The 10,099-nt window shown below is 45.1% G+C and overlaps 2 protein-coding genes and 4 non-coding genes across 6 annotated transcripts; all 6 read right to left on the minus strand.

Moving 5' to 3' along the window:
* Positions 1-555: 555 nt before the first annotated feature.
* Positions 556-3,868, minus strand: SNAPC5 (small nuclear RNA activating complex polypeptide 5). Its single transcript, XM_075044643.1, has 3 exons — positions 3,727-3,868; positions 3,150-3,239; positions 556-2,517 (listed from the first exon to the last, which is right to left on the minus strand). The coding sequence occupies exons 1-3, from the start codon at positions 3,814-3,816 to the stop codon at positions 2,404-2,406; spliced, it is 294 nt and encodes a 97-aa protein (XP_074900744.1). The 5' UTR covers positions 3,817-3,868; the 3' UTR covers positions 556-2,403.
* Positions 3,869-4,136: 268 nt separating this feature from the next.
* RPL4 (ribosomal protein L4) lies at positions 4,137-10,096 on the minus strand. Its single transcript, XM_075044648.1, has 10 exons — positions 9,960-10,096; positions 8,308-8,479; positions 7,350-7,456; positions 6,779-6,917; positions 6,122-6,246; positions 5,605-5,734; positions 5,014-5,170; positions 4,741-4,824; positions 4,418-4,538; positions 4,137-4,329 (listed from the first exon to the last, which is right to left on the minus strand). Exons 1-10 carry the CDS (start codon positions 9,960-9,962, stop codon positions 4,216-4,218), a joined length of 1,152 nt encoding a protein of 383 aa, XP_074900749.1. The 5' UTR covers positions 9,963-10,096; the 3' UTR covers positions 4,137-4,215.
* On the minus strand, positions 5,489-5,559 carry LOC142039292 (small nucleolar RNA SNORD18). The gene has a single exon (XR_012652867.1). It is a non-coding gene; the product is annotated as a small nucleolar RNA SNORD18 (small nucleolar RNA).
* Positions 6,983-7,082, minus strand: LOC142039280 (small nucleolar RNA SNORD16). The gene has a single exon (XR_012652856.1). It is a non-coding gene; the product is annotated as a small nucleolar RNA SNORD16 (small nucleolar RNA).
* LOC142039291 (small nucleolar RNA SNORD18) lies at positions 7,535-7,606 on the minus strand. Its single transcript, XR_012652866.1, has one exon. It is a non-coding gene; the product is annotated as a small nucleolar RNA SNORD18 (small nucleolar RNA).
* Positions 8,551-8,651, minus strand: LOC142039281 (small nucleolar RNA SNORD16). The gene has a single exon (XR_012652857.1). It is a non-coding gene; the product is annotated as a small nucleolar RNA SNORD16 (small nucleolar RNA).
* Positions 10,097-10,099: the final 3 nt, after the last annotated feature.

A 10,099-nucleotide genomic window follows, 5' to 3' on the forward strand; every position in this document is an offset into this window, starting at 1 on the left:
GCTTCTGTCAGCTACTGGGCAAGCCAACTGCTGTTGCTGTGCAACAGAACAGGGAGAGGTGGGTACACCTTATGTGTCCTTAGTACAAAGTCTTGCTCTCAGCAGCTGTGCTGAGCACCACTATAAAAAGTTCAGTTCCTTTGAAAGGATGTTTCAGACAAGGAAATGGCTGAAGTTCTTTCCCATGAGGAATCTCAATCAGTCTAGACATGAACTTCCACTTGGCCAATGGTATCAAGTATCAGAGAGAGGGATAGAATAGCCCTCAACCTGTCAGCAGTAGGAAATTACTTACTTCACACCTCAAGGGCTTCCTTCAGCTTGTCCTCACTTGAATATGACTCTTGGTAGTCATGACAAGGCTGTGTAGTGTTTAATTTAAAATCTGTCCTGAGTTTTATATGTGAATTATACACACTAAAAACTACTGTAGTTTTTCTGTGTGTTAAAGAGAAATACGTAGTATATGAACAGCAAGTTTTTAGAGATTTAACTTCCATTTTACTTGTTTGCTCCACAGACAGCAATAATTAGAACACTGCCGGCACAGTTAGATGTAGTAGGACACCAGGAAAAGTACTTTATTGCAACATGCAATAGAACTGGTCTGTTTTAATCCAAAAGCAAGCAAGGGACTCATTCACAGAAGGCAGCAGAAACTATGTCCATGAAAACCACTCTGGGTTTTCATGACAGGAGACCATGCTGGGGAAAAATAACATTTTTCAACTGTCAAAATTACCCTTTTGGAGCTGAAACATGCAAAGAAAGGACAGGCCAGCTTCTGAGCTCCTACAAACCAGCTCTTCACACACATACTTTCAAAGAATTATTGACACTCCAAGCCATAACATTTTCAGCTCAGACTCTCTGTTGGTCTTGGGAAAGCTTTGCTAGATCTCCTGCACTCACAGTCTAAGCTGCTTCACTAAGACATCCAGGATTCTCAAAAAACAACTAGTCTTTAGTACAGTATGAAGCTACATTTATGTTCCAACATTCAGTTTCTATCACTACAGACTAAGTAACGGCCAAACATCTTGCCTCAACCGTGGCAGGAACTCATTGGAGACTTGACTACTGTTCTGACCATGCCCAGGACATGGGACACTTTTTCACATTTCTTACCTGCTCTTAAAAGGAAATTTCAGAAGAGTGTTTATTCCATTTTCTCCAAGTGATGCCAGAGAGAGCGCCTTTAGACACTAGTTGTGCAATGAACAACCCTGGATATAACTGACTATTTTCCTAGGAAGACAGTTGACAAAGTGGCCAAGTTAGAATATTACTTTTATTGTCCGTTTTTAATCAGTTTAACAGAGTTTGGCTTTCTATGATTTAAATCAAGTCTTTAAGAATTGATAAAATAACCAGCTGCACCACATAGTGTCTGCACTCTACAAGGAGAAAGAACATATTGTCTATCGGCAAGAGCAGCACTAGCTTGTTACCGTACCATTAACGAAATTGTGGAGGGGACTTCACATCACTTTACAACTAAGTTATTAAACTCCTCATACTCCTCCTTGAAGCTCCCTTGATAGCAGAAAGCGGACTTGCATTGATTTATGAAGTCACTGTGAGGGGAAAAAGAAAATAACACTAATTTTTAAATATTAGTTCCTTACTAAAGGTAACAGGGACCAATTCTTACCGTACAATTTGTGGACAAATGAAAGGCTAATTGGCTGCTACTCTGAAAAAGCAAGAAGTAGAAAATACTTCACTGTTACAGTCAGACTGACAGTACTTAAGAAGAGCACCAGTAGGTACAGAGAGAGGCCACCTCGTCACCGTGCTCAGAATTAGGTTGACGGTGCAGTACCTGCTTGCCCCGGTGTAAGAACACCAACATTTCTATCACATTTATAGGGAGTGTAGTCCAGTTTTCTGCATAACTGAGAACACAGCAGCTGAAAGCCTGGAGACAGTCCTGGACACATCTTTTCTCACCGCGTGTCTTAAAATTCGCAGTTTAAGCAAATGAGGTTATAATATAATCATTGGTTCAGCAACCAGCCTCCATGGCCTGGTTTTATTTTTCAGCATCAGGAAATAAGAACAGACGAATTATTGCTTTTAGTATACATGTTGAATTAGTCTGACTTGATTAATGACTTCTTCTGTCTGCATATAAAGATGTAGTAAGCTACATTAGGTTTTAAATATGGAACAGATTATGCTACATATTTGTGCAGCAAATTTTAATTTTAAAATCTAAGTCAAGATGTGCCAAGCTTGTGACACTCATGTGTTCAAGTGTAACTTCCCTAGACTCCAAGAGTCTGGTATATCGTATAGTTCTTATCCATATACAGGACAAAATGAAAACCAGTTGGTGGATTTTATATGAATGAAGAAATTCCTGAGCCTGTATTAAAAACCATCTCTTTTTTTTTTCTCTCAAGAATCAGATTCCTCCTCCTCCTCTTCCTCCTCCTCCTCTTCATCATCTTGAAGACTTAGGTGTAATTCAGTTTGATTGATAGCAGCCTCGTTGTCCATCTGCCCAAGCGTCTGTCACAATAAAACATTCATCTTGCTAATTATCAAAACCAGCAGTGATACCGAATGCTTCTCAAATCACTATTAAATCAGCACAGTCACAGCGTCTTTCAGAAATCTCAGTACTAGAACTGTTGACTGGAAGAGCCCATCACAGTGCCAAGCACCAGTTCTCCATAGAGGAGTTTCAACTAGCTCAGGCTGACCATATATTTAATAGTAAAAAGTTCAGATGCTACCTGTGCCTCCATCCCCTGCGATCAGTTGGCTGGTTAAACCAGGTTGTCATAGTTAAGACTATTGGAAGCAGTGTTTAATAAATGGCAAACTGAAGCTACACCAATACACACAGCAGGGATTTCCCAACCTCCCTGGAAACAACATGCTGCTTTCAGAGATGGAAAAAGGCGAAACCCTTGAAACATACACTGGCAACAAACCAGACAGATTTTACAGCTAAGCCTTTCAGTTGATGAGCAGCATAAACAAGGTCAACATTAAGAACTCCAAATGAAAACCACCCACAGAAACACCTATAGGCCATCACATCCACACAGCTCTCCTCTCCCTGTCACCCCTGCCCACATACCCCATCACAGGGGAAGCCAGCCCCTCTCCTTCCACCAGGCTGGGACCGCCCTTACTTTGTGAGTCTCCTCTGCGACAGCTGACGAAGAGACGGTAACGTTCTCCTCTCTGGACCTGATCATAGACTGCAGCGCCAGCTCTTCCACCTGCAAACAAGGGAACGCGGAAGCCTTTGCAGCAAATTGTTTCTTGGCCTCTACTTAAAGCGTTAAATACTTGAAATTGAGTCAAGTTAAACAGCCAAGCTTTTAAAGCCTGTTTCACCACTCTTCGGCTTCAACACACAGCAGGACACCGACGACCCCCGCACCGGCCGCCTTCAGCGGGACGCCAACGCAGGGCCGCCTTCTGGGGTGCCCTCCTGCGGGGGCGCGCTGGCAGTCAAAAGGCTCCGAGGCCACCGCCAACAAGCCAAACCCCTCACAGCGGCGCCCAGGCGGCGGGTGGCCGCTCGTTCACGGCTCCAGAGCGTTAAAAAAAAAAGATAACTTCAGAACGAGAAGCGGGCCGGGCCCGGCCCTGCCGCCGCCGGCCGAGGGAGCGGGCCCACCGCCGCCGCCGCCGCCGCCCCCCCCCCGGCGAGGGCCCCGCGCCCCCTCGCGCCCCGCTCGCCCCCGGCCGGGCGGCGCTGACCTTGAGGCGCGTGAGCTGGTCGTGCAGCGCCGCCTTCACCCGCAGCAGCGTCTCCTCCTCCTTGCGCAGCTCCTGCAGGCGGCTCAGCATCCTCCGCCGCGCGCCCGCCTCGCCTCGCCTCTCCCCGCCGGCGGGAAGCGGGGAGCGACAGCGCCCCCTGCAGCGCCGGCGGAGTGGGGGGGAAGGCCGGCCTCCGCCTGACGTCACGCCGCCGCCATTTGCACGTTTCCGGGCAGGAGCTGCCACCGCGCGGCCGCTCATCGTCACGGCCGCTTTAAAGGGGAAAGAAGAAAGGCTTCGAAAAACACGACTGCAACGACCACCCTCTCTTTTTTCACTCTTTAAAGAGTTTCCGTTTTAAAACCTGCTCGAAAACGCACAACCGCGTCAAAAAAATATGACAGCACGGCTCCGTTCCAATAAAATTTATTAGTTGTAAATGCACAGTACAGTTTTCTGCACTCAAACAGATAAAGTACTGCACCGGCTTTAGGCTTCGGCCTTGGCCTTCGCAGCAGTCTTGGCTGCGGTCTCTGCCTTGGGCTCCGCCGGGACCTTGGCCGCGAGCTTGGCCTTGGCTTTCTTCTCTTCCTTAAGTTTATGCTAAAAAAAGACAAAAAAAGATCATCAGGCATATAATCTGAAGTACTAAAACCAATTTCAGCTCTAACCGGCTTCTGCGCTCACTCACATTTTGCGCGTGGCGCAGAATGGTGTTGCGTCGCATCGTTTTGGCATAGGGGTTCAGCTTGATCATGATTCTCAGATTCTTCAGTGGATTCTTCTTCAGGACTCTGCGGCGAATCTTCTTCCTGAAAAGAACAGGCATGTATCTAGACCTCATTTCACAACTCAAGTTCTGCTAAATGTTCCCTGAAATTTGGGGAACCATAATTCCTAGTATTTATACCCAGAAGCTAAAGGAAACCCAGCCCTGTCTGACATCCCAATGCAGAGAGATTTCTGATCTGCTAAAGAGACTGCACTTCACAGTCGTTAGAGAAAAATCATTACTTTGGAGCACGCAGTGCCTTCTGGATTTCCTGGCTTCTCATGATTCTTCCAATGTCCGTATTGGTCATCTTATGCATTGGCAGGCTGTGGAACAAACGTTCATAGGGTAAGTTGGACGATAAAAACCACGGCTAGTTCACTGAAAAGAGGCATTTGGGAAGAATATTAGTATTCATTTTCCACCTCCAAGCAGAAGCAGCTGTGACACTAATGGTTGCTCTCCCAAGCCTGTTTCACCCTGTTCCCTTCTCCCTGACGCTGGGCCGTGCTTACTTATAGTCGCTCTTCAGTGTAGCAGCTTTGCGCCAGGTGCCGTACAAATCATCCAGCTTGCGGAAGGCGCTTTCTGTCCAAATGCAGAAACGCCCAACGTGGCCCCCAGGAGCAAGTCTCAGCAGGTTCAGCTTGTTCACGTCGAGAAGAGTAATTCCTAGAGGAAAAAAAAACCAGACAAACTGATCCCTTTGACTGGGAATTAAAATCAAGGAATACAAGACCAAACAATAAACAGAGGAGACAGTACGCAGAAACAGGGGCTTATTAGCTTTTACACTACAGAGTTACATACACCTATGTACAAAAACCTATTGAATTTTTTAAACGAATTATCAGCCTTTTTCCAGGAACAGACTCGACAGCCTCATTTTTAACTGCTCCAAACGCAGTTTAGGGTTGGTGTAACATTTGTCATGAACATCCTCAACACCACCGAAACAGGTTCTTAGAAAGAATGCATTAGCTACTTCAGTGAGTCAGAACTTCCACAAAATCATGTGTTTCAGAAACACGGACCAATGAAGTGGAATCTCATCATTCTCAGCAGTCTCCCAACAAAAGAGTAAGTGTGCCCCAAGTTGAAGTTACCTGGGATATTCCGGAAAGCTCTAATGATACCGTTGTCCTCGTTGTAGATGATGCAGGGTCCCCTGCGCTGGATGCGACGGCGATTCCTCATTTTACCCTTTCCGGCCCGCATACGCTGGGAGGCATAAACCTATATAAAAATGAAACTCGTGAATATTCAAAATAGTCCAAATCCCACTAGTAAGACACAAGAAAACTGCTTTAGTCAGAACTTCACAATCATCACTGCTTATCTGAAACACGGACCAGTGAGAAGTTCATTCGTAAGAGTAAAAAAAAAAAAAAAAAAAGCTATTAACATTAAGCAACACTGTAATGAAGACAACTACATAAAACAGCGCAGTAAGAAATTTACTTTGCTTAAACTCTTTTTTACAGTTTCTTGTAGTTTTGTTCCCAAAGGATTTCTAGCAGCATCAAATCAAAACAGAAGTGACTCTTATGAATTCCTACTGTAACAATGGCAGAGTCAAATAACCTGGGTTTCGCTCTTCAGAACATTCCTGTAGAAACTCACCTTTTTGATGTCATTCCAAGCTTTAAGCTTCTTAAGAAGGAGAACAGCTTCCTTGGTTTTCTTGTAACTCTCAACTTTGTCCTCAACAACCAGAGGAAGTTCTGGAATCTCCTCAATGCGGTGGCCTAGCGAAGATTTTACAAGACACTAAGTTACCCACCGATTTTGGCTGTATGCATTTCTCAGGGTTATTGCCTTGTGTATTCAGAAACGATACAAAATGATAAACAGTGGAAATTAAATTCATGATCTCATAGTCAGGCATAGTAACTACGTGTCTTATGGGTCTGCCTCCAACGCTACTTTCTGTAGCTGAGTAAATATTAAGCAAATCTTTGGCTTCCACGAACAGAAATCAAACTGAACTGCCATGTGATTCAAAATCCAATTTCAGTTTCCATAAACTGCACGGACAAGATTCGTGTCAGCAACGCACACAAAAGCACCTCAGTGTCACCGAACTTCCAACACCGTAAAGTACTTTCCCAAGTTGTACATAAGAAGAATACCCCCCTACTGAAGAACAGACGGCCTCTTAAACTCTTTAAAAGAGAATTTACTTATCCCAGAGAAAGATTTCAAGTAATCACATAGTAACTGATACTGCTCAGGGAATGTAAAACCACAGGCAAACATTTCCAGAGACAGAATTCCCACCTTTAGACATGACCAGTGCTGGGAGAGCAGACGCTGCCAGAGCGGAACAGATGGCATAACGTTTTTGAGTTGTATTCACTCTACGGTGCCAGCGCCGCCAAGTCTTGGTTGGGGCAAACATGCGGCCTCCACGACACATCTAGGCATCTACAGTTAAGAACAATCTTTTCAAAGCTTCTTTTTCTAGCGTGACTCTCTAATCCTTGCTCAGTGTTAACTGTTCGTCAACCATCTGTACCAGTATGCTGACAGCAGGCAACTGTCACTGAGCACAGAGTAAGACGCAAATTACGACATCATGGCAAGACTGTATCATGAGATTCAAGATATCCACACTTTTGCAGTGGTGGTGGTAAAATCAATGAAAGCTGCTCTTCATTAATGCAAGTCTGAATTTGCACACAGAAGGTTCTAATGACATTACAAATTACTCAAAGCTGGTGGTCCAGATCACTGTAGGTAGGCATTACCTCAAGCAGAAGATTCCATTTCACATTTAGATACTTAAAAATAATTCTTCTGCTTGACGAGTTCAGTGCACCTGACACAAGCGGCAGCTATGAAAGGATACATTTCCAAAGGCACCCTGGCCAGAGCGGTGAGTTCCACCACCTCGTACTCGAGGAATACGAGCAACGGCTCTCCCAGTACCCCAAGATTCGGCACTGGTCTGATGACCTGGAACAGAACGATTAATTCAGACACTGACAGCACTGCAATTTTCCCAAAGTCACAGATATGCGGAATTCAAGAGCACCAATCAGAACTTCCACTGTTATCATGTGTTTCAGAAACACGGACCAATGAAGTGGAATCTCATCATTTCAGCAAAACAAATCCTGATCAGGTAAATTAACTCTTACCATATTAAGGATCTGTTTAGGTCAGAATCAAGTATGTTAACATGCTCATTTCTAAGCTTGATCCTCAATTTGGAGGTCTGAATTGGCACTGCTGTTCCTCGTGGGTTAAAATGTTTATGTGAAACACCCATCAGAAATAAACTTGAAAATGCATGTTCCTAGCACAAATTTCTTGGGAAGCCGAAGCTGTTTGCACCTACAAGCTTCTGAAGCAACTCTTAACAAATGCCCATTTTCATAGGTTTCTTCTTAGCAAACGCCTCAGGTAAGTCTCATGTGGTCAACATGGAGCAGGGATTATAAAGTAGTTTTTCATCACAGTTTTGTGCCTGATACACTTTCAGATATTCTGTGTTCTTCTTGCAAAGAATGTAGATTCCACTCGAGGACCTAGGCACCATGATACTTTCAGTAATATACATTTCGGGTTAGACCCCAGAGGACTCCAAAACTTTTACAACACCTTGCTGTTCTTCCCAATAATAAAAGAGTGGTATTTTACAAAATTTAAAATCAGATTGTTAATAACCAGAACAGTTGCCTTGCCTTCTACATGGAATCCTACTGAACAGTGCTTCTCTTCTTTCAATTCTAAATTTGTTTCCATTTTAGCCCACCTATATTAAAGTCAAAAGCATTTCTGTCCATTTTGTGGAACAGCCATACCTGCAAGTTCACTGACAGCGTAGGGCTGCCTGTTGTTCTTGCGCAAATTGGTGTGAACGAAGTTCACAACATCGGGGCGAATGGGAGCCTTGAACACAGCAGGCAAGGTGACATTTTTGCCTGACGCTTCCCCCTTCTCAGAGTAGACGGATATTAACGGTCGAGCACAAGCCTGAAAAAGAAAAAGGAAAAACTCTTAAGCACAAGTTAAGTAAATTGCTAGCATTCAAATTCTTCAAATATTGCTCAGAATGAAGAGGTCTTCAACTCAACAGTGCCAGCTTGCTGACAGCAGGCAACTGTCACTGAACACTGGATAAGACGCAAATTACATCATCATAGCAATACTTTTCACGTAAAATAGTGCTCCACAGCACAATCCACATTCAGAAAACTATACTTGAGGTTTGAAATTCAATAGATTTCCAAGTCACTTGGGTAAAATTAATCTAGAATTGAATCTCTGGGCTTTTTAGTAACACCTTCTAAACTACTTCCCATTTACTATTAAGAAAGCCTATATAAAGCCCACCTGTGTTTATTCAGTTAACCAAAAGCTTGTTATTTAGATTATGTTTAACAGTTGAAATGCTGCAACCAACTTCTCTAATATAGTACACAGACTCACAATGACTACAAGCAATCAAACTTAGCATCAGAGTGAATTCTGTGTTTAGTTTGGGCCCTCTGAACAATCCCTGGTGCCTCAAAATTTGTGAGGTGAAAAATTCAACTACTAGCAGCACCACCTTCCTTTCAAAAAGCTGAAAAGACATCCAATAATATCCTTCCGGTCTGAACAACACCCTTTAAAAAAGAATCTTTTAGCACTACACTGTATTTGTTATTTATTAAATAGCTCATGGCAGTAGTACAGACAAAGCATGTTCCTTCCCTTTCCTCTCCGCAATTCATTTTAGAGGTATTAAAAATACTAAATAATTCAAAACTAAGCAGCTAATCGCAACGAAAGCGCTATCTGTGTATCTAACACTCGTTACTAGCAAGGCACTGACTCCCGGAGTTAGTGCAGAGACCCCAACACAAGCAAGCAACAAACTTGATCAGGGTGAAGGAACCAGAACACAATCTGAATTGTATTAGCAAGAAAAGTTGTTCATTCACAACCTGGTTCCAGACGTCCTTCACGGCCTCTTAAAGCCTGTTTCGAAATAACAGGTTAGGAAAAAAAACCACCCAAAACCAGGAATGGGTTTTACAGAACCCATTCTTCCACTCTAAGTGGGCTCAAAAGCTTCCATGTGGCTTTGTTTCGCTTTAGAGAAATACATGAGAAACATAAAAAAGCCCTGCCAGAAGGCGATACAGGCCCCGTCTCCCACACTGCCCGAAGAAAGGGCGACTTCCAGAGGATCAAGCCAACCTCTCGGCCACGACCCCCTCTGCAGCCCGCCCGCCCGCCGCCCGGCACTGCCTTCTCACACGGCTTCCACGCGGCAGGCCGAGCGCTGAGGGCTCCAAAATGGCGGCCGGCCGGCCAGCCGCCCCACGCCTTCAGCCCTCGGGCTTGCCCGCGGCACACCTCTGCCCGCCGGGACTGGCTCCCACCAGCTTAGACCCACCACCCACCCCGGCCCACCGACGGCCCCAGCCCCTCTGGGCCCGCCGGGCTCCCGCGACCCGCTCCTCACCATGGTGGCGGCGGCGGAGCGTCTCGTGCTCCCGCCCGTCTCCGCCGCAGCCCCGACCGGAAAAGGAAGGACTCGTTACTCGCTCTTCACTACAAGCGATCTCCTTCCGCACCCTGCCCGCCGCCTACTGCCGCGCCAGC

Source organism: Buteo buteo, chromosome 13 (genome assembly GCF_964188355.1).
Source record: "Buteo buteo chromosome 13, bButBut1.hap1.1, whole genome shotgun sequence".
NCBI lineage: Eukaryota > Metazoa > Chordata > Aves > Accipitriformes > Accipitridae > Buteo > Buteo buteo.